Genomic DNA, 23,737 nt, shown 5'->3' with positions numbered 1-23,737 from the left:
ATTAACTAATATGCTTAATATTCAAAAATCGTCAATCAATAAAAGAAAGCCAAACTAACAGTTCCTTTGCAGATGTGCGTCTGTGCTTCAGGACTAGTGGCTGCGTTGCCATCTTGTGTTGATAAGAGATAGCGGTGTTATCCGCGGGGCGGGCGGGGCGCCCGCTTTGAAGTCCCCGGGACTGGAGGATGCACGCGGGGTCAGGGTCAGCACGCGAGGTCACCGCTTCTGAAGTTATCCAAGGAGTCATCGGTGCTTGGGAGGCTTCTGGACAAACTTCCATCCGAACCCCGCCCTTTGACCCTCTCCCTGTGACCTATGAACAGAATGTCTCTTTGATTAGCTGAAATGTTTGCACGAGTCTCCCATCGTGAGGCCTGATCCTAAAAAAAGGAAATGTACCAGTTTGTTTATAAGTGTGCTCGCGGTACATTTACGACTTCTTTAAATTCTCACAGAGGATTCTCGGAGTACTCCTGGATGCTCCGACTCTTGTAGTTGCCTTGTAGGAATTTTGGAATTCTTTTGTGCATTTCAAGTTCCTCCCTTGGGGGAGGCATTTTATCGCTTTTCGCATCCCATGATGCAAGAGGTGTACATTTATTCACGTGTAACGATTTCACAATAATACAACTACACTTTAAAACTTTTTTATTTTGTGTAATTTTTTATTCTCGCTGTTTAAATGTATTTCTGCTCGGATAAACCTTGTACTTTACATTTCCTCCAATGTCGGAGATATTCCCTTCCCATTTTCACATTGGATACAGATGTATTTCTGCCATTGCAAGGGAATAAATATCCATCTGTTTCCGAGGTGAAAAGGGTAAATAGTTTTTGCATACCCACAAATTCACAAGTTTGTGGGTATTCGCCTTCTTGCTAAAGTATCCCCCTCTCTGGCACTCCACCGCCTCCCCACCTGTGAGAGCAGGTTTGCTCACATTTCATGTTAGACTATAGAGGTGTCATATTATGCATGAGTAAAACACATTGAAAGTGTAACATTAATTTTTTGCCTTTACAACACGAGAATTTACACTCGCCAAATGAGTCCTACCTGCACTCAAGTTCAATTTGGGTATGGAAATGCCTTTGTGAATTAGAGCCTTCCAGGAATTGCTATATCAAGAGTGTGCACCTTCTCACAATGTGTCCCTGTTGTGCCAGAGTTGACAAAGCACTTATATAGCGCCTCAAGGCTACCCGCATCTTCTGTGAGTGGGTGGTGTCCGTTTGTGTGTTTACATCCACTCCTGCTAGGGGATGAACAGGGGCTCATGGACCGGAGCACTGAAGATGCTGTGTAAGATACTAAGTGAACCCCAGTGGGGGACATTTCTACCAGTTATAAGTTCCAGTTGACCCACAAAATATATGTCACCACAACGATAGGGACACCCAGCACTAAGCGGGACCTGGGTTAGATATGGTACAGCAGAAAATTGGTCCAACCGGGTTGGTTAATTTTAGAAAATAATCCACCCAAAAGAAAACATAAATATACAAAAATAAAGATCAATTCCACGATTTATAGAATGTCTTTTAGGTCACAAAATATATGGGCAAAACAGCTTCTTAATTTTAAAGTAGCTAATTCAGGCTTTGAAATGCATCAACAGCAGCTGGGAATATGTACTAATTGTGATACAACATTTGTCTTAAAGGAGCCGTGTGCTGTCTTAAACAGGGTTTAATAACTGAATACATACAATCATGTGAATTGTGGCTTGTAAAGACTCCTGGCAAAGAAAATGCCAGACTGCGGAAGGTTATCGAAAAATATTAACCATCTAATTTCAAACTAATGATTTGCAAAGAATATGTGTGCCCCTAATTGCAAAGTTTATGTGCGAACTTGTTCTACCTTTCGTTTGCTTACCTGCAGGGGGCACTATAACTGGAAACCTTGTCACTATTGCAGACTCACGCTGTGTAGCGCTGTTGCACATCCTCTATCAATTCTAGACTGACTTTGCCACTGTTATTGTTCCTAGTCATGTTTTGAAGTTTTTGCAGTAAGGTGTTTAATCATTTTGCACACCGTAGAACATGCTACACTTTACTACTATTTGCAGGCCTCCTCAGTAAAAGGCACCAACGACATGTAGTGCCCACACTGTAAAACAAAAATCATCTTAAACGACTTGCGCAATAAAGAAATAAAACAGACTGAACCAACGGTGCCTGCCTCCTTTCTCTTGCAGGTGAAATGTTACCATAAAAAGTACCGCTCTGCCACCCGGGATGTGGTGTTCCGCCTGCAGTTTCACACGGGGGCTGTTCAAGGCTACGGGCTGGTGTTTGGCAAAGAAGACTTGGACGGTGCCAACAGAGGTAGGCCGCTGTGCCCATGCACAGGTGTGTCCGACAATGGTGCTGGAACAGTTTTCAGCGTGCGGATGCTGCCATCGATAGTATGTCTCTGTAGTCATGGGGATAGTGAAATGTCCAGATGTTACACATTGACCAAGCTCATGTGGCAAGGGAGCAGTTTGTGTCTAGTGGTGCATCTTGGAGGACACTGTCCCAAATATGCGGCAAAAGCATGGTGTGGCAGGCTCCTGCCATTCCAAAGAGCACACTTTCCATTGAAATGGCCTCTTGAGGTCACCACTAATAGTGCAGGAGGCATGCAGGTTTACTGCTAAACATATATAGAGCTCAAAGTATAACGTGTTTAGATTGGGTATCAACTCATGCTTATCGTTTGCACACCACACTGGTAAAATGCCTTGGTTTGTTTTGATCCTATTAAATCTTTGTTTTCATCACAACAAAAAGGATACAAAACCGGAAATGCCTCATTTGTGCATTCCTTCCTGGTAGTATGTTTTGCAATGCCTATATAATTCATTTACATCTAGTTAAATATTGTTGTTTGTTGGAGACCATTTGACATTACACAGCCCTTCCTTTCAGACCCCCTATACCTCAGGATCACGTTCACTTGGTTAACATTACAAATGTCCCTTACCTTGCAATTAGAGAAAGAAATGTAAATGGCAATCTCTATCCTAAAGAAATAAGCAACAATTCGTCAGAGGACTTTTTGGTGTCATGTAACCTCTCACTTTGCATGCGCAGCAAATGGAACATGACACACAAAAAAATGTAAAGACCTATTTATTGCTTATTCTTCTCCTTCAAGGTTATTTCGGACGGATGCAGCTGCTCCTGCACCCCTACTTCAAGTACCCCCAGTGCTGGAGTGCCTTCAGGCCTCTCTAGCCAATGTCTACACGCAGTCTGATGCAGGGAAATGAATTAGCTGGTACTGTAGCATGACCCCTTCTCCCACAGCCAGGGCTGGAGTAAGGCTGGTACCATCCTTGGCACAGTATTTCTCACTGCTGTTCCACCACCCCCCAGCACAGAGGCTATGATGCTGATTTCAGAGTGTAGCCTGACAACCTTGCTTCTCACTTTGCAGCCCACACAAACCCAAAACTGGCCGGGCCTGCTTTCGTTCCAGTTGTAATCTCTAATAACCTCTGTTTCTTCCAGTTTGACACTCCTTGAATATCATTCGCAACCATTGTCCCCCAGCTTCTGTTACTTTCCTGGCAACAGAATTGGACATTGTTCTAATGCACTTTAAAAGAACTTAAAAGCTTCTCCCTGGAGCTTAAAGAAGGCGCACAAAACACAGTTAACTTAACATTTTTTTTCTGTGTACATTGCAGGGGCACTTTTTTCATACCAGTCACATTGTCGCCTGAAACTGAATTCATGTCATTGCTTTTCTGCGGGCCGTAGGGCATTGCACCGCCGGCCCGACGAGGAGCAACTGCCCGATGATGAAGCATGACATCCCTTGGGATGTGTGAGGGCAACAAGAGACAATTTGTGTCTCTCCCCACCCCTTGACCTGGCACCTCTTTTTTTTTTTCTTTTTTTTTCCCCTGTTTCCCTCCTTCTTTTTTCTCATATGTCCTCCCATTTATGAGGACTACGTGTTGACTCCTTGCATACACCGACCCTGGAACAGTGCCCCTTGTTTGATTTACGTATTGCTTTTCTTTGGCCACCAGATGTCAACCTAAGGCCTGTACTTTCCTCAGCTCGTTTTAAAAAGCAGAGAGACTTGACTCTGCCTGGTCTAATGAGCCTAGGGTCACAATCGAATATTGGTGTATTTTCTAGAAATTATTTCAACACATTTGTTATGAACCACCTGTCAAGCTATTTCAGTCTCAAAAGAATGTCATCTAATTCACATGCATGAGAATCCAACAAGACAACACGTTCATGACTGTCAGCCACCTTTGAGAGGTAACGTGGTGCCACTCTAGTTTGCTTGCTTCTTATTCAGCGGCTTTCCTTGCCCCAGCTTGTCCATGTTGTGATTGTCCCCCTCTAGAAGCACATCCTCTGTACAATCCCTTTGATAGGCTGACTTCTATCCTTCCACTGTTCACTTCTAAAGAACTACTTTTGTCTTGTTTGCGCTGTATGTGAGTGCATGTGTTTTCCAAGATTCTCCCTCTTTTGTGCTTCTCTCCCAAACCTCCCCGGGGCTGCCAACCTCTTGAGCTGAAAGTTCTGTCTCGTGTGCTTTTTCCCCTCACCAAACTCCCCCACTCTCTGTGCTGCTTCTCCCTTGTGTGCTGGTTTACCCCGACCCACCCACTCCTTGCTACTCCCCAAACCCACACACTCACCAGTGCTCCCCCACCCTCACCACACGGCTCTTTAAAAACAATCTATATATAATTTTGGAGCCCTGGCAGTAAATTGCTGCAGGGGCCTCCACCTTTAAAAAATCGTTTACACTACTGTAATTTCGTAAATACTATTCCATCTCGAATTAATACATAAATTGTGCTTGCATCATTTCGTATGTACGCTGCATGCACACGCCTACAAAATAGCGCGTGCACCCTCAAAATGACGTGCCTGTCGTGTCTTATCACTCTGCGGATATATTATAGATTTGTTTTCACTTTGGGCCATGCTGCACAGAATTGACAAAAGTCAGGCATTGGGCACTAGGTCCTGCTGGACCCGATGAGACCAGTTCACATTGCAGATATGCATGCCCACAAATTTTGCGCATGCCTTGCTTGGTCTTCAGCGAAATGCCACACATATAGGGCTCTGGGCTATATTATATATTGCAATTTCATATGCGTCTCCTGCTGCACATTGACAATTGAAAGACATACTCTATGTAAATAAAGGTGCTTGCAACCTCCTTCCCCAGTGCTGCAGAGCACACCAGTGTAAGACTTGGCCATGTCTCTCGCCGCGGCACCCATGCAGGGCTGTCTCGGGCGCCATTGACCCCCTCCCCGCCCCCCCACACACACACACAGCTCACATACACACCTCCAGGAGGGGGCGGCTGCCTGGAGATAGTCCGGACGGAGCCGCGTCCTCACGCGCCCGGGATACTAACAAGGCGCTCTCACTCCATTCAAGCCCCTGCTCGCAGGGCCCCTTTATTGGCAGACTGTGAACTTGCTTGTTCTCAAAAGCACTTTGTTGAAACTTCAGAGAGAAGCGGTGAGCTGGGGTCGCATCCGTTTGTAAAATCCAGATTTGTGCTAGCTTTCTGACACATTAAGACGTTCATGACGCGTCTCGTTGCCCTTCCAGATGGCCGCTTCCCCGACTATGGCAAGATCGAGCTGGTGTTCTCCGGAGGCCCGGAAAGAATTCAAGGTGAGTGATCGCGCGTTCACGCGCGGAATGTGCTATTGACTATCCCGAAAGAATGGCGTCACGCTGAATACATTTGTATCAAGCACAGACTCTTGAGGGGGGGGGGGGGGAGGGGCGGGGGGGATTAATCGAGCGCTGCAGCCCTCGTTGATGGATCGTGATGAATATGAATTTTAATATGCAAGATTTAGAAGGGGGGGGGGCCTGGAAACGGCGCAGAGGTTGCCTTAGAAGAAGAAAAAAATGCGCAGCATGTGAACACTTTCTGTTTGAAGTAGGTGCCCACACGCAGCCAGGGGGCACTTTAGGGCTGAGCCTTGTGCTGTGTTTCGCGTGCTTGTAACACAAAGCCTCGCAGCTTCAGGGGTGGATGATTAACTCATCACCGAGTTGTTTTTTAGGCCAGAGCAGTGTTTGCCGTACCGTGGAAAGGTAATTAAAAGAGGGCAGGGTTGGGTGAGGGCACTCCGGTGATAGGTGCCCTAGGCGCGAGGCTGGCAGGCTCGAGCACGGGTGTCTCCAGATGACTGGCGGGGTTTGCGCCATGGGCACATTCCTGTTCTTGGCAGCCTTAGACTCACGTCCCTCGATGTCCGGGCTCTGAAAATTTACCATTGGAGCTGAGCATAGGGCAGGCAGTAAATGTCTGCTCTGGTCATCCATAAACACGACTGCCAAACGGCTGTGTGTCACGTGTGACACGCCCACCCGGTGCTGACTGTTTACCGCCAGAAGTAGACCGCACCTCGTGAAGGTTAGTAAGCGCTTTACAACACGTAGAATGAGAAACGGAGCAATTACCAAAGCGCCGTTGCCTAAACACACTGCTCCGCATTACCCATAGCCCAGGGCTGCCTGGCAGTTATCTCCTGTACTTGTGTTCCTTCCTGGTAAACACTTCTTCCCTGTTTATAGCAACACTTCATACATTAATGAGTACCGTCCTACCACGATGGTACGGCACGGAACGGAAGGCTCAACGGGGAATGTGGAGGGGGTCCTCCTTATTGGTCTGCCTGTAGGGTAAGTAGGGAGGGACCTGCGTTCCAGTGAGAGGACGTGACGCTTCCTTGTTAAGCTTCGTTGGGATTGAGTAACTGCCAAGAGTTCAGACAAGAACTCATGGCTAAGGAATGAGACATGAAAGAGAAGGCTTGGCACACTATGAGTTACCAAAAACAAACCAGATATTCACCAGGACGAAGCATCCTGCTGCGAGTTGTCATTTGGTGGCTAATTGCTAGCTTGAACCACAGAGACCAATGTTCTGATCTTGGCTTGAGACTCTCACAAAAAAATATGTAATTCTGTGCAATGCCTTTATTTCTCGCTTTATTAAATCTGTGAATCAAGTAATGTAAAAATGTGTAATGTTAACATTAAATGCACCGTGTATTGAATCAGTTTTATTTCACTGCATGCCACTCCCACCAACCTTCCCTCCCGCCCTCGTTTCTGTAATCTAATTTCAACCTGGCACTGTGCACACCAACCCGACCTTGGTACACTGTGCCTATTGCTTAATGATCGTATTTTAGACTGTAAAACCTTTATTTGGCCCTACAGTTGTAATGTCTGCTCAAGGTCATGTTTGAAGGGCAGCCAGTCTCTGCGAGAACAAGCGAGTTATTTAGTTGGACTTATTTCATGTCCTCAACTTCTGCCCTCCTGGTGATAAAAATGATGTTGCACTCTAAGAAACATTCCTTTTGTATGGGCACTAGGCACACAGAAGCAAGGCACAAAAGCCCGTGAGAAAAGTAAAGTCAACCATGCCGATGAAATTTGCTCAGTTTGGCAGGGCCGAATGAGCAGCTGAAAAGCGTATAGAGCCAATTCAATTTATGTTGTGCCCTGTGTAAACTGTGAGTGCTGATCTACATTTCCAGTTTGAAGTTTTGGCATTGTATCTGGTAGATTAAGTAAATGATTGAATGAATGATTGATTGTTTTTGTGCCGCACTTGCAAAACAAAGTCTCTAGGTGCTCCAGTGCAAGAACAAATTAATATTTAGCATGCAGTTACTTCTAGGCGAGCAGGGTAGAGGCAAAGAGAGGAGCTAGTGTGATAACGTCTGTTGAGTGTGTTTTTATGAGGAGTGTGAATTGACCACATTTGTGTATTGGAAGCCAGTGAAGTTCCTTGAGGTGTGATGTAATATGAGTTCTGTGTGGGAGGTTGAAGATGAGTCTGTAATCTGCTAGTGAGTTGCTTGGGGATCCCGGCGTAGAGGGTGATCCCATAGTCCAACTTGCTGGTGAGACTCATGAGTGACAGTTTATATTGTGTTGTTTGGGAGCCGTTTGACGATCTTCCTCAGCATCTTCAGGGTATGGAGCAGGATGAAGTGACGGCATTGACTTGTGCAGTCACGTCTAGTTTGCTGCTGTTGATTATTCCGAGGTTCCTGGCATGGGTTCTGGGTGTAGGTGTGCGTCCAAGTTCAGCCAGCCACCTTTTAGAGTCCCACGGTGAGATGTTCTTGCCGAAGATCACTACTTCTGTCTTGGTCATGTTGAACTTGAGACAGTTGTCTTTGATCCACTTAGCAATTACGGTCATGCATAGTTGACATAGATATCTGTCAAAGGAGCCAGATAATGGAACTCACATGATCACAAAGCTATCTGTCAAAAATAAAGACTCACTTTAGCTCATTGGGACTTGTTCACAAAGGCATACATGAGTAAAGGAAGCAGTTCTTTCATGAATTCTAACACACCTTTGTGTATAGACACTGAAACCTCCAAATCCATATCAGTGAAATTGTAAAGATGGGTCTGCTGTTTCTATTTGTACTAATTGTATATGAATATTCACATTTTTTTTTACCATTTTGGATTCTATGGGTCAATTCACAAAGGGATGCAAGAGTGCATGAAAGAGTACTGTAAGAATGCTCTTTTTTGTACTCCTACATACCACTGTGAATCCGCCCCACTGAGTCCATCTGTGAAACAAGTTGTTAACGAGCATTTTGTGCCCCTCTAGAAGGGGCAAGTAGATTGGTCTTCGTCTCTATTTATGAGCACAGTGTACTAGTAACCATCAAAATATTGTGGATGGAGGCGGGGTGGATTGTGCATGCACCTCGAATCTAAATAGTTCCTAATTTTAGACATAACAGTGTAGTTCTTGTCAGAGCTTGGTTAACACACCACAAGAGTTGTTTTCCTTAGCCGAGTCACAGTGAGTGTGTTTGCATTTCACATTCCTCTTAAATTTGAACAGGCATCTGCACTGATTTTGTGAGACTTGTGGTTTGCTTTCTCCAAACATTTCCAGCTTTATAGTCCATACAGCACAGGGGATAGCTACTTGTCAGGAGGAGTTGGTTTGCTGCGCTTCTGATAGTAGTCTTTGTTGCTAAATCGTTTACTTAGGTTGAACTGCTGCCACACTAAGCTATGCGATAAGGCACAGTGGTTCCCATCAGGTGCCAGAATCATTAATGATTTGAATACCGACAAAAAACATGCTGTGTTGGCCGTAATCAATCAATGAAAATAACATTTTAACATGTAAAAAACAGAGGTAACACATACACCAAATACCATAACAATGTACTAAATTGAAGTAACAAAGTATACAGTGGCAAATAGTGCTCTGTGGATTCGGTGAGTGGCAAGAACATTCTTAGTTAAAAAAAAATGATTGACGGAATGCTTAACAATGCAAGCATCCCCCTCCCCCCACCCAGTCACAGATCTGGGTTTAATCCATTGTTTTTTTGCTCACCACTCCACCCCAGTTTGGACACAGCCATATGCAAATCAGTCTTGTCCTACAGTGTGGACGCAGCGAGGAAGGTGAATTTACTTTGTCTGCTGTCACCATTCTTGCTGCTGCATGTACTCAGCAAACACAAGGAGATGATGGACGGAACGCTGATACTTTTCAGACACTCACCCCCAGTCAAAGATCTGGGTTGAATCTATCATCAATCCTGACCTGAAACTGGCCCCAGTATGCTTGTTTCTGGTCCAGGGATGACCTGGCTTGGCAGTCGGGCTGGAATATTCCCATGAGGAATAGGGTCAAGACTGATTTGCATATGGCTGGGTCTGAACTGGGGTGGCGAAGTGAGCTAAAGAGCAATGATGGATTCAACCCAGATCTGTGACTGGGGGTGAGTGTCTGAAAAGTTTCAGCGCTCCGCCCATCATCTCCTTGTGTTTGCCACATGTACTCAAGCACACAATATAGTAAACAGCCTGCAAACTGAACCCTAACATAGACAGTTACCTTGCCCCCTAGAATGACATGTTTATACTTTTCAGCTCTCTTCTGCACATTTCCTTGAGGCCAATACATTTAAAAAGTAGGCCTTCTCAGTCGATACTTACATACCCACCCCCATCAGCTTTTGTCTTTTTTTAGGTGACATTTTATCTTTGAGAAAGTGTGCAAGGGGGTGGCGGAAAGGGTGTAGATACTCAGGATGGGAAACATCCGGACCAAGGAGGCCAAAGCCATGAGTTCTGGAAGTCCGCAAGCATTACCACGCTTGCCCAAATAACGACTTTGCCTTAAACACTCAAACTCGTAGTTAAGGCAAATGCATTCTTGTGTTCGGAATGGGTGGGGAAGAAGGAGCGTCAGGAAGTGGACACAGACAGGTAAGTGGGGCTGAGGCAGGGTCTGGGGGAGGGTTTTTTGGTAGTTTTCAGGGGTGGTGGGGGTTCAACATAGTTTTATGAGGTGTTGTGGGTTCGGGGTAGTTTTAAGGGTTGGTGAGGGTTTGGAGTAGTTTTCAGGGATGGTGGGGGCTCGGGGTAGTGTTCAGGGGTGATGGGGGAGTGGGGTAGATTTAAGGGGTGGTGGGGTTTGAGGTCTTTTTTAGGGGTGTGGGTTCGGGGTAGTTTTTAGGGGTGGAGGTTCGGGGTAATTTTATGGGGTGGGGGCTTCGAGGTAATTTTTAGGGGTGGGGGCTTCGGGGTAGTTTTTAGGGGTGGAGGGGGTTCGGAGTAGTTTTCAGGGGTGGGGGTTCGGGGTTGTTTTCAGGGGTGGAGGGGTGTTGGGGGTAGTTTTCAGGGGGTTCAAGATATTTTTTTAGGGGTTGTTTTTAGGGCTCAGGAAGGGGGTTGGGTTTAGGGATTAGGGGGAGGGCGGGTTGTTTTTAGGGCTCAGGGGAAGCGGGTGGTAATCTTAGTCAATCATACCCCTTTACTATGCATGCCATTACCACGAAAAATCATGGTAAAGACATGCGTGGTAAAGCAATGTGTGGTTAAGACGTGGTTGTTATACATACCGCGTTGTTTAGGTATGCGGGGTTGAGGAACTCGTTGTTCCGTCATACAACCACTCAGGATTGTTTGTTTTCAGCTGTACATTCAGTCATTGTCATTTTTATATTCTTTTTTAACTTGCAATAATATTGGAATGTTTGACATCTGCAGTAATTCTTTGCAAACTTGCAAAATAATCGGCGGCTAAAGGTGTAATGGAAGAAGGTTCTCTTTAATGCTCCTATGCTGTCCTTTGTCATGCTTGGATAAAGGTGGAGGAAAGCGCAAGTGAGTGTAGGGATCCCATGAGTCGTGCCGATTAAACTGTGCACTCTTTGCCATGGCTATCTAAAATAAGCTCACTTCTTATGTGACACTTAGAGTCTACACCATTGGGTGGCAAGAAGTGGAGTTCAATACCTGTTTGGAAGTTGAAAGGCACACGAGTTGGCACATCAGGGCGCAAAAGCTGAATTTCCACCCTAGCCCCATTTGCACACAGCTAGTTTGGTTTCATCCATTTGTGGCAATGCGATGGGCGGCTTTCGCCACTTCCTGGCAAACCCCAGCCACCTCCTCGAATGTAAACAGGCATTGTATGTTTACATCTGTAAACCTATTCACTAGCCATCACAGATTTAGACCAGATTCAGGCATGCACAAGTTGGAAAGCATCAATTTCAAGGCGGACCCATGGTACCCTGCAAGTGATCTGGGTAGTTTTAGTAACCTATGTAGATCATTTCATATAGAGAGCACGGCATGCCGCAAAATACAGTTTTTTGAATGCCACCTCACGAATGCCCATAGCCCCAGAGGCAATAGAACAGTTCATCTTGTTCCAGGGCATTCAAGCCACTCTCAGGGAGTCGGGGACTGATCTATAATATTGAAAACAACCTTCCAGTAACTGTGAAGGTGAGTTCTGTATCTTGGCAACAATCAAAACCTGAATGATAACTAACTGAGAAACCATTTTGCACCAGATCATACTTGATGGCTTTGTCATGTACGTGGCATCTTGTTTGTTAAATATGTTTCACTGTTTTCTTCTGTAATATACGAATGCACACTGGCATACATACACGCCATTGCATGTGAATGTGTGACTGGGACTTAAATTGATCATTTCAATTGATGCAGTGTTTTCTCTCTAATATTGCACAGTGTCCAATAAAACCCCACACATTAATTGATCTATTTATTGGCTTCTCTTCACTTGGTTATCTGATGGATTTTGCTCATTGCATTGAGGAGTGAATGACTTCAAGGTGTCAATGTTTGCTACCTAACGAGAACCAGAAATTAGTAACCAACTAATAAATCAGAAATTTGGCTCAAATAGATCCCTCTTAGTACCATACTGTAAATATACATAATGGCAACAGGAAGTCCAAATCTCCTAAAGACATTTTAACAAGTCAAGATCACACAGACTAAGAGCTCAGCTGCTGCATTACAGAATAATAATAGAACCTAATGTTCTGTAAGCAATTTATGACTATCTCTGCTATACATATATCAACTCTTATCTCTAACACAATCCCTGTGGAATGAATTAAGAAACTCAAGAGACTCAAACATCTAAAGATTTTATTAAAAAACAAAAAAAATTTAAGTAAATTATCATCAATTGAATTAAACAATCATTAGAAAATTAGTTAATGAATTCAGATAAGCCAATTTCAGGTGTAGTGTATCACTACACATTAGTACAGAAATTAAAGGTAAAGTTCTCAAAGTCCCTAGGCATAGATAGAGCAAGCAAGAGTCTTTAAATCGTCAGTTCAAAAGGAAATCTTGAAAAAGGGGATTTTTAGCATATGGTTCAGCCAGGAGTCCAAAGGAAGTCGGTAAGGCAGGAGATTCCTGCCTTCTCAGGGGTAGAAAGAGTCCATACGTTCTCAGCAGCCTCTAGCGAGTCAGCAAGCAAGCCAACCAGCTCAAGATAAGCAATGGGGAAAACAAGACCATAGAGCTAGCTAGCTAGCCAGCCAGTTGGTCGGAAAGAAGCAAAGGCACAAGGCAAAAAGGGGTAAAGGCTTCTCCTCCTCGGTGCATTTCAATAATATAGTTCATAAGTCCAGTTGTAACATCCACGGTGTTACACTATTACCATCAAACATCCATGTGATAATCTTCTGTTTACGAATTACAAAAGTGGAAACATGTAGGTATTTCCCTATGCCCATCATGGGAAACAACTGTCCTTCTTAATCGTAAAGTTATAGCACAAAAGACTATTCATTGCTACCTTGTGTGCTCGTTGCAAATGTCCGGTTCTCAAAGAAGTATCAATAATTTTAATACATAATGTACCCAGTCTCTTCATGTCTCATGAGAAAGAAAAAAAGTGTTCCATAAGTAGTAACTAGAACAATATACTACTGATAGTACTTCATGAGAAAGTGTAGGCCTGAAAACGAAGTCCAGTTAATTTAATATTAAAAGCAGTGTAGCGGGATTTAATTTATATTCATTAGAAATAAGTAAATAATTTCTCTAGGGCAGTGTCATGGATTTTCATAATAGGCTTGTTAAAATACGAAATACAGCCTGCTGCTATATTTGAAAAACACATACATGTAACATATATCCATACATTTATGAAGCAATATCATTTTAGGAAATGTAAGATCACTCTTACATAAGGAGCATTTTTGGAAAGTTTCAACCTGTTAACTTAAAGCTTGGTGGAATTGCACCAACTTTTCAGAGTTCAATAGTATACGTCAACGTGACTAGAGAAATAGTGCCAATTATTCTCACATTTCAATTCATCATACAAATCATAGCTGTGAATAAACTTAGTAATGTTTCATAACTATATTTCACACATTTATTATTGTCAAAGTATTATATTTCAAAAGCTTCAGGCTGATAAGTAAAATGTATAGAATGTTTAGCATGAGCACGACCTTTATGAAAATCAACTGTTAGACATTTTTGGTAATGCATTACGTTTTGTTACTAAACTCTAAAGCTTAAGCACTCTTTTACGGCGCATGCATTTTATTTTCTTCATAATCATGACATTTCTAAAACAGTGTGCAAGGTGCACATTCAATTTATATATCTGTTGTCATACGCATAGTGTGTTTAAAGGTCGTGTAAAGGATGAACAGTTTTTACACTGCATCACAATGGCTATGGAATTTATTGGCAAGTAGTATTTTTGTGGCGTGTGTGTAACGTGGTGGACAGCAGCAATCACCCTGATAGTAATTTTGCAACCCTTTGCCTCTGGTGCTGCTTTTGGGACTTGGCATTCAGATACAAAAATTCTTGACACAAGTCCCCTCCTTTTCAGCTTTTACTCGACTCGATTAGGTAATACCTTTGTATAAAAATAGCTCCTTAATCAATCACATGATAACTTATTTGTTCAAATAAGGAAACGTGGCAACACATATTTTTATGATAAGAATGTAGATAAGATCAGGGTGGAAGGCACACATGCGGCTCCTGGCCTAAGGTGCTGATTTCAACTACCCTTTTAGCACAGGGAACTGGGAAAAAACAAGATGTCTGCCTAGTTAGGTCATTATTTCAATGTGTTTTGTCATTTCTGTATGTGCGGAAGATCCATTAGCTCCTACAGACGTGAGCCTAACTCCTGACCTGCAGTCATTTATAACAGAGTGTGTGCAAAATCGATGATTACTCACTCAGTAGGTTTAAAAGCAACAAAGCTCCCTGAACACCACCTGCTTCACAAATATGAACAGAAAGAGCTGCTGGACCAGCAGGAGCGGATGGGAGAGAACACAGGCTAAAGCGATAAATGAAGTGCGTTTAGTTCTTACGCATGAATCACTATGTATACATTCAGCAGTGTACAGACTGTGTTGGTAATTTGAATAATCTCCATGTGGTGTGTAATACCATATCATGCTACCTGTAGGCAAATGCAAGGCATTCTTCATTCGCTGCAAATATACACAGACTCTATAGGCTAAGTAAGGTCTACTGTGTGGAAATTAGGACTGGAACTAAACACTTTCAAATTAAAATCTACTCCGCATAGTTTTTAAGAAACCACATTGTTTTGTATCTTTATTTAGCTTTTTTAGTTTTCTGCTCTGATCACTGACTAAATGTCTACAGTTGAGTGCACTTCAATTATGCCCTGAATAAACCTGCATTTAGTTGGGGAATGTCCTCGACTCAGACTTGAAAGGTTGCCGTATGTGAATCCAGTGCCCACTGGATCATATCTTTCCCCGTCATGCTGATGCTGAGCCTTGCAGATTGGGCAGTGGTGGTGCCTGCTTAGCTCAGTGTCCCATCCCCTCTTAAGGCAGACCCATAACTAGACCTGGGTGGAGTTCACAGAGTTTCCGCTACGTGGAACTCTGCAAAGTGATTTTGCGAAGTTCCGCAAGCAGCAGAGTAAGGTAAGTCGTGCTGCTTGCACTGATTGTTAGCACCAGGAGTTTGTTCCATGCTGTAAAATCAGCAGGAACCGCTTAACACGCAAGAGGGCGCAGCTTCTTTCTGCCGCTTGAGTATATGTTCTACTCGGGTGGCAGCTTCATGAACGCGAACAGCAGGTTTCCCAAGGTGAGAGGTAGTGATCTTCCACGACCACCTATGTTGAGAAATCTTGCCGGGAGGTGGTCTAGCGTTGGACTTTCCTTGCTTGCCAACTCAATGTTGGCGAGCCGCAAGCAAGTAAAAACTCTGCTGCGCCGCTTTGCAAAGTTTTTGGGAACTCTGCTCTCTACACGGAGTGTCGAGTGGGAAAAACTCCGCGAGGGGAGCAGAATTTACTGCCCAGGCCTAACCAAAAACTGAGATCTATCAACCATAATCACTTGCCTCAAGTATAAAAATATCGATGAACTTGAGCTCCTGTGATTTGCAGATTACACACGTCCATCTTTTCAGAAACATTAATTTGATCTTTTTATTTAGTTGATGCATAGATTGCTCTTGAGTCACTGCATGTGTTTTGTTAAATGCTGATGCAGAATGTTGAAAGTGATGGTTGGTGTTGGTAGTGCTCCTTTGGAGGACCATAAATCAAGTTGTCACTTAACGCTGAGGTGACACATGCAGTCATAAGTTTATCTTTAATGTTCCTGATGTTTTTACTGAATAATTCTTGCCTTCCACTGGTGCGTTGCCATTTGAATGATGCACACTGCCAGCTCGGATGAAAGCAACACATTATCTTTCCTGTTTCCTCGACACAAACATTTTTGATCTCTAGACTACAACTAAGTGAGATCCAGAATCTGAATGCTGATGTCATGAATAATGTATCTGACATGTTCTTTTGATGTTTAAAGGTTCTCAGCACCTGCAGAATGACCAGGGCGTAACAATAGATTACAACACTGCAGACCCACTCATTCGCTGGGATTCATATGAAAACATGAACGTTGATGCCGAAGGTGAGTGCGGATCATTGAGATAGATGAACAGACGGTTGCATCTCAAAAAATGTGGTGGCTATTAAATTGTTTCCTCTTTCTTCTCTTGCCTTTTGTAAGGAAAAATCAAGTTCCTATGTCTCTAGACAATTCTGTTTCTTTACCCTGATATTAATCCTGAACCTGTATACATCTGATGTTTGGCTTTAGGCAAAGTAACGTGTGGCTCTTGCATGCTAGCGTGCACTGTGTGTGCTACGCAGACTTGGCAGTGCTGGACGTTTATAGGAAATCCAAGTGAGCTTCTGTAGTGGCCCATGCTTTACAGAAGGGGTCAATTAACATTGTTGTCTAAAGGCAAACGGTTATGGTAAGACCAAACCTTACTTGTAAAGTTGATAATGTTTCCAATGTGAATATATGTATATATATTTATATTTATTTTGAGTCATAGCGGTAAGTACCGATCAGAAAGACACTTACTGGATGTCTCTCATAGATTAATGTTTTATTTTTGGTAGTAGTTCAATACAATCGTTGCAGGCCAATTTTAACATAAGCAGGATTTTTTAAGAACAAATAATATAGGCTTAAGTTTTAGGAATATAATACTGCACATTGCGTGGCAAGCACTATGGGAATACCCCTGCGGCACATCAAACTGGGGCACTTAGGGCCAGGAGACCCCCATTCTGGGTTCCACTCATCTACATCTCAAACAAATCCATGACAAGTCTCAGTCCTCTAATTTATTGTGGGTACACACCAGTCACGTTTATTCAATATCTTAAATGGGACCGGAATTAAACATTGACTAAGTAAGCAGATTATGAATTTTTCACTTTACAACATTGCAAACTTTTCCCCCTACCTTGCACAGCTGCCTAACAACTGGCAATTTGTCTAAGGTAAAGCAAACAGTATATACATGTATTTACATTTTACCTGCATCCTTGAGGGGTGGTCTGCTATCTCTAGACCACTGGGAACCTGCCCTGGGCCAGCCCTCCAGCACCAAGCCACGAAAAAGGGGGACCACAAGATGCCGTCAGACCAGGGACTCCAGCGCCATGCCCTACACTGATGAACTGTGACCTCCTGCCCCAAGCTTGGTGTGAATGTCAGTGTAGAATGAAGATTGTTCCCTGTCACCTCAGTGCTGCCCCATACAGAAATGGATGGGAAATGTACCTGTCTTTGAGAGTTATCTTTGAATTCCTCCTGCAATCCTGCCACCAGGGTGACCATGGAATTGAGGCCCTTTGCCCTCCCCACCAAAAACCAAGGATGCTGCAAAGACCAATTTTCTCAGGTGAAAAGGTCAGTTCCCTGATCAGACAAACACACCCCATCGCTGTGTAACATCTAGCCCCCTGTCATTAATTTATGGTGAATGTGGCCCAAGTGACTGGAGCCTGAAGCGAGTTGTGCCATTTCAGCGTTAAGACAACAGACAGAGACTTTTATTACCCTAGATCTTATGCCTGAGTCATACACTTCCTAGGTCTCATATTGGAAGAGAATATGCCAGCCTCCAGAAATGCTTGACCCAACTAAGCAAATTATTTTAAGACCCATTCTCTCAACTCTTTGAGGTCAATTTTACCAGGTTGTTGCTGCCCGTGTGAATGACGATGAGTTCGGGAACGGAGTCCCTCGCGGCTCGTCATATCTTCCACTAATGGCAGGATCCTCGGGCCTTTCATTCCACACCATCTGAGGGACACTTTCCTCAATATTATCAGCTTTGGTTTAAGAAACAGTTGCAGCCAATACACCACCAGCCGCACAAATGAATGCCTGATGACTCGCACGACTTTTAGTGACATCCCTACTACAAAATAGCAAAATGTAGGAAGTGTGAGTCTCCGGTAAACAAAGCGGGAAAATGTGCAACCCAGTAGACCCTTGGAGGCTTAGGTAATATAAACTCAATGTCGGGTAACAGTGCCAACAAGGAATATTTTCAATGTAGAGAATCTCAAGTAGTCTTTCAAAAAATGAATTGTTTCAAGTCTTTTTCATTGGCTTTTAAATGGATTTCAAAATTAATTATTTAAATTTACAATGAATCTATTGTGGTCCTAATGCACAGAAAATAATCAATATAAAACAAGTGTGTACTTTTCAAAATACAAATTTATGTAGAAAAAATGTGTTGTTCAAAAAGGGTACAAAATACAATTCACATACAGACAAAAGTGACAGAGATTCTTCACTATAATTATTTAGTCTCATGGGCACTTTTGCCATAGCCCATTTCAAACATTAGAACACAGGCAAATCGTCATTAATTATATAATGAATAATTCCTGAGATGATGGTTACAATGAAAATGGGTTTAGTTGTCGACGTTTTGGTCTTTGCTGTGAAAACCTCTATAAGACCCTCTTCAGGACAAATTGTTCTTATAAGGATGGAATAATCCAGGAACTATACGTCAATAAAAGATTTCAGAGTTTCAAAAAGTGATACACCCTTGAAAAAAAACTTAAAACGTTTTGTGCAAGTAAGGAGAGATTAAAAGGCCAAATATTGCCTAAGAAAGTGATGTGTTGAAAAAAAGAAAAATGAGTGAGACCATCACCAGTTCAAAGAGAAGGGCAAATTGCAAACACTTACTGAAAGACTCAGAACATGATAGTATGTTAGAGTACATGGAGCAATTCAATGCAGAAACGACGAAAGAATCGTGTTCCGAGAGTCTAAAAACAAAATAGTGCATGTTTAGAATAAATGAGCATGATGTCAATGACTCAAAATTGAGTCCGACCCTTCTAATTTAATGTGAGTACAAAGGTCCTTGTCTGAGTGTTAAGTACGCACAAAGATATATAAAGGGGCAGATCTGATCATCATTTTGATGATCACAGGTTTCCTACGTAACTGTTCAACGTTACCTAATTGGGTCTCGATATATTTAAACTGGGAAACAGGAAGTTAATGACATGACACGCCATGTAAATTTAGGAGTAAGGCAAGTATTGCACAAATTAATAATTCTAGCATCTAATCCGTATTCTTTTTTGTTACTTTCAGTAGAACCCCCTAAAGGTGTATAATAGTGTGCTTACCAGGTATAACGTAGTGGCACCCTTCTTTTAGTAAGCGCACACTGTAAACTCTCCAGTAAACAGGCTGTTAAGGCAGTTTAGGGCGAATGTTGCGCTTGTATTGTATTGTAATTGCATTTATATAGCTCTTACTACCCCTGATGGGGTGTTGAAGTGCTTTTTCAGCGAGTAGCACGCTACTCCGGAACCCATAAAGGATTAGTGTTGAATTAGTATAGTAAAAATATGAAAGTAATTTGAGTGGTGGATTTTAGTCCGTTATTTGGATTGAAAAGGATAGTGGAGGGATAGAAGAGGGGAAAAGGTTAGCATTTATGTAGTGCTTGCTACCCCTGATGTGGTGTTGAAGCACTTTTTTTGGCAAGCAGCACGCTACTCTGGAACCCGTAAAGGATTAGTGGTGAATTAGTATAGTGAAATATGAAATTTGAGAAGTGGACATGTTTGTTAGCTTGAAGCAAGAAGATGACCTGTGCCTTGTTCGTTTCGCTTCACCCTGTGTAAGACCTGCTTCAGTTGATAATGTGGCTGCACCTATTCTAAAGAAATGTGATGACCCTTTAGGGCTAGGTCAAGAACTGTTAGTGCAAAAGAAGTTCCCCATACTAGTGAATGAAAAGGGGAGAGAGAACACTCTTAAGTTCAGGCAAATATCCTAATTGGTTCGAATGTGTGCCAGTGGGCAGATTGGATTCAACAGGGCTGCATGAAGCTCAGTCCTTCCCTAACTGGTCCATTTTACACCTTCATTATTAAATTACCAAGTTATCCTCGGTGGTGTGCCCATAGCAGTATTGCAGACCGCACTGCTCTTTTTTTTTTTGTGTATTTGGGTGTGTGTATTCGCACATATTGTTTTTATTTTATTCAAATTACTCAACACGTTTACTTAGATTGTTTCAAGGACACTGAGCAGTCTGAGATCCAGCTTCTCCTGAAATAAACCAGGCCGCTATTTAATCACGTTCAGCCCCCTCGAAGCACTGCAAAACAGCAAACCTAAAATAGTACCAATTATAATTGCAGCTGTGGAACTGATGCTCTATTAAATGCCTTTATGACATTCCACCAGGAAAATTGGAATTAAATCACGGTTTGAGATTCTTTCTGCTCTGTACTCCTTCTGTTTCCAAGGATCTCTTCCTGCTGCCTGAAAGATCTGGTACAACACTGCTAGTTGTGTTAAAACCACGCAGGGCAATGACATGACTTTATTGCAAGAAGATACCGGAAAGGAAAGATAAGAGTATATTACTTTCCGTAATGATATCAGCCCATGAGGCATGGCGTTATCCCATGCGTTTTCCACTAATGTTGGACAGCCACCTTGATTTTTCCCTCTAAATTGTGAGCTTGCCACTTAAGAGGGCTTCTTGGTTGCTCTAGAGTTAGCTTCAGTGATGTCTATTTCATAAAGAACACAAAGGGTTACTTTGGAATAGGTGCCGGGCTATACCACTGGTGGTGGCGCTTTTGACTGCTGAAGTTCTAAGGAGATGGAGACCTGCATAAAAGCAGCGGAGACCACCTGTGTCCTATCTCCAAACGTTCAAAGACGATTTATAAAAAAAAAAAAACTATCCTAGAGGTTCACTATGTCCCAGTATTGCTCAAAATGTACCCTTCTCACGACTTTGGGTTTTTTCCAGATTTAACATATACCTCTACCTGGCTATCGGTGCATTGCCACTCGTAGCCTTTCAGTTATTGCGCATTAGAAGAGAGCTCATTGAGAAGTAGTGCTTTTGTCACCCACGCTGCTGAGATTTTAACTTCTGCGCTGCAGAATCTGCCTTCTTACTTACTTTATAAACTTTGTTTCGCCTGTAAGCCATAAAAGCACATAAGAAAAACATACATTTAAAACAGTTAAGATATTCAATATAAAATTAGCACTATTCTGTGCAATAAGTAGACATTAAAACAACGTATGACTCCTGACTATTAGGCAGGCTCCTACAACATGATAGACGTATGCAATATGTCAAGTAGTACCTGATATCTCCCTGGCTGGTGTTAGTCATTAACATAATTGCATAAGGAGCTAAACCGAAAACTGCACATCAAGCTGTACATAAGTCTGGCTTCTTTAACATTAACCCTGCCTTCTTTATTGGTATGCAGTGAAGGCCTTAAGAAAACACGAAATTGTCAAACGTGATTCATATCAGGACAATGCTTAAAAATGATAGTGTCTTATTATAGAGGTGAGCATCTCATTCAAAATTGTATGTATATGTTCTCAGTGGTGTACAGGCTAGCATTTCAAGGTACTTTGTTAACCACAGCTATCATTTTCTGATATCTCAACATTTTGAAGGGAGTTTTTTGACTTTCTAAGGTTTAGTTTCCAGGGATTTCCTAGTTCCTGTGGATATTGACGTTCAAATCTGAAATCTTCAAGAAGGCTGAGGATGCCCCACCCCTTGCTTGAATTTAGGAACTTCAATTTGTAGCTTCTGTTTATGAGGCTGATTATTGGAATAGCCAGGTCTTGAGAAGTTTCCGGAAGTGGAGATAACTGGGTTCAGCACGGATGGATGGGGCATTGTGTTCCAGAGTCTGGCCACACTGTAGGAAAATTATCTGCCTCTGCTTCTTACCCTTTTAATTTTCCGAATGACTGCAAGATGGAGACTAGTTGAGCGGAGACGTTTTTCAAGATGGTAAGGAGTAGTGAGAGGTCTGTTGATAGCCGGGCCGATACCCAAAAAGGCCTTATGGGCTATGCATAGAGCCTTAAATTTGGTTCTATCAGAGACAGGTAGCCAGTGAAGCATCTTCAGGGGTGGTTTGGCCGACTTATTTGTTGGCACCCCCAGCAGTAGTCTAGCAGCACCGTTCAGTGCAAGTTGGAGTTTCTTTAAAGCTGCTTTGGGTGCTCCAAGGTAGAGACAGTTTGCATAGTCCAAGCATGATAGCACCAGGGCCTGTATCAGGGTCCTCCTTGCACTCATTGGAAGGAGGGAGAGAACCTTGCGAAGTAATCAAATAGCTCCAGCTACTCCAGCCAGATGCCCAGGCTTTTTATCTTGGGCTGTGGAGTCGGGGCAGGCCCCAGGCAGTTGGGCCAGATCTGTTTGAGGTCTAATCCGGAGGTATTACCCAGGAGCATTAGCTCTGTTTTCTTGCCATTCAGCTTGAGGCAAGAATGTTCCATCCATGAAGCCATTTCCCCCAGGCAGGTTTCAAAGTCAGAGCGAAGAGAAGATTACAAATGTCAGTTTTATCACAATTTTCATGAGCTAATAAAGTTATTTCCCTGGTTGATGTTGCAGTTGTCAATAAAATAGGCCTGCCATGCCTCTTTGTATAGCTGGGCATGGCTCAATCCATTAGGGATGGATAGCAAAGGCTTGTTAGGACACATATGTCATCAGGTTTTGCACTCCTATCCTGCCACCACCCTGCAAACACATGTATTCTGCACTCAGTGTGTGCCCACGAAGTAGCATGTGAGGTTTAGATAAGTCTGGGTCATACAGGGTACAATTTTTACTTTTTGTAGAAAAGCAATAATCCTTGTGCTGGTTCAGAGAGTAGATTGTGCTCCTCAGTAATATTAGTAATAGCCAGGGGTGTAGCTTCCATGGTGCAGCGGCACCGGGACTCTGAGACCTTAAGGACACATGTAACGCTGGTTTTTGCTGTATTTCGCAGTTCACACAATGGCCGAGGGGGTGGAGGGGGGGGGGGGGGCGTTTTGTTCCTAGTACTAGGGCTTATGACACTGGCTACGCCACTAGTAATAGCTTTTTTTTATATAGAGCTTCACACCTCACCTTTGCCATTTCTAAGGGCTGTATGTGAAAGGTAATAGTATTACCCACATTGATACTCAATGTATTGACCTCAGAAGGATAAAAGATTGAGTGGTCCTTGCTGAAATCTGAGTTATTGGCTGCATGTCTACGAAGCAGGCGTTTAACTCACTGAGCCACACTGCCTGCTATCAAATCAATAGACAGTGCTGGATGTTGCAAGATAGTTCCAGACTCTAGCTGAGTACAAATGCAAGAAGATCACAAGCCAATTTCGAACCTGCTGTAAGTGGGATGCTGTCGTGCGAGAAGGAGTGTTCTTAGCAAAATGGTAGCTCATGCATGGGGTTTCTTTACCTGTTTTTCAGTAGGATGTTATTGGTGTACTGCTACCACGCGACAGCTGCTTCTCCCTCTGGAGTGCTGTTTCACATCACTTGTCTTCGCTGGCCTAGCGCTCCTCGTGAGGCATCTATTAAGGATGCAGCGAGGTGTGCCTGCATGCCTGTGCACGCCCTGCACCTTTCTTGAGTGGAAGGCATCTGAAAGCGTCTCCAGATAAGCAATGTCTGGAATCCTGGAATGCTGCTTGTCATGTGGGTTCGTGGCTTGCTTGACTCTTGTT

At 43.1% G+C, this 23,737-nt stretch overlaps 1 protein-coding gene across 7 annotated transcripts in view; it reads left to right on the top strand.

Annotated features, from left to right (window-relative positions):
• TNS3 (tensin 3) overlaps window positions 1-23,737 on the top strand; it is a 784,915-nt gene that overhangs the window by 522,799 nt on the left and 238,379 nt on the right. For all 7 annotated transcript variants that reach the window (XM_085607385.1, XM_085607384.1, XM_085607387.1 and 4 more), the window contains 3 exons: window positions 2,208-2,337; window positions 5,602-5,667; window positions 16,194-16,298. In XM_085607385.1, coding sequence (XP_085463511.1) covers window positions 2,208-2,337; window positions 5,602-5,667; window positions 16,194-16,298 — 301 coding nt within the window. The remainder of the gene's footprint in view (window positions 1-2,207; window positions 2,338-5,601; window positions 5,668-16,193; window positions 16,299-23,737) is intronic.

Source organism: Triturus cristatus, chromosome 5_2 (genome assembly GCF_964204655.1).
Source record: "Triturus cristatus chromosome 5_2, aTriCri1.1, whole genome shotgun sequence".
Classification (NCBI taxonomy): domain Eukaryota; kingdom Metazoa; phylum Chordata; class Amphibia; order Caudata; family Salamandridae; genus Triturus; species Triturus cristatus.
The sequence above is the reverse complement of the archived record's forward strand: the minus strand, read 5'-3'. Positions and strand labels throughout refer to the sequence as shown.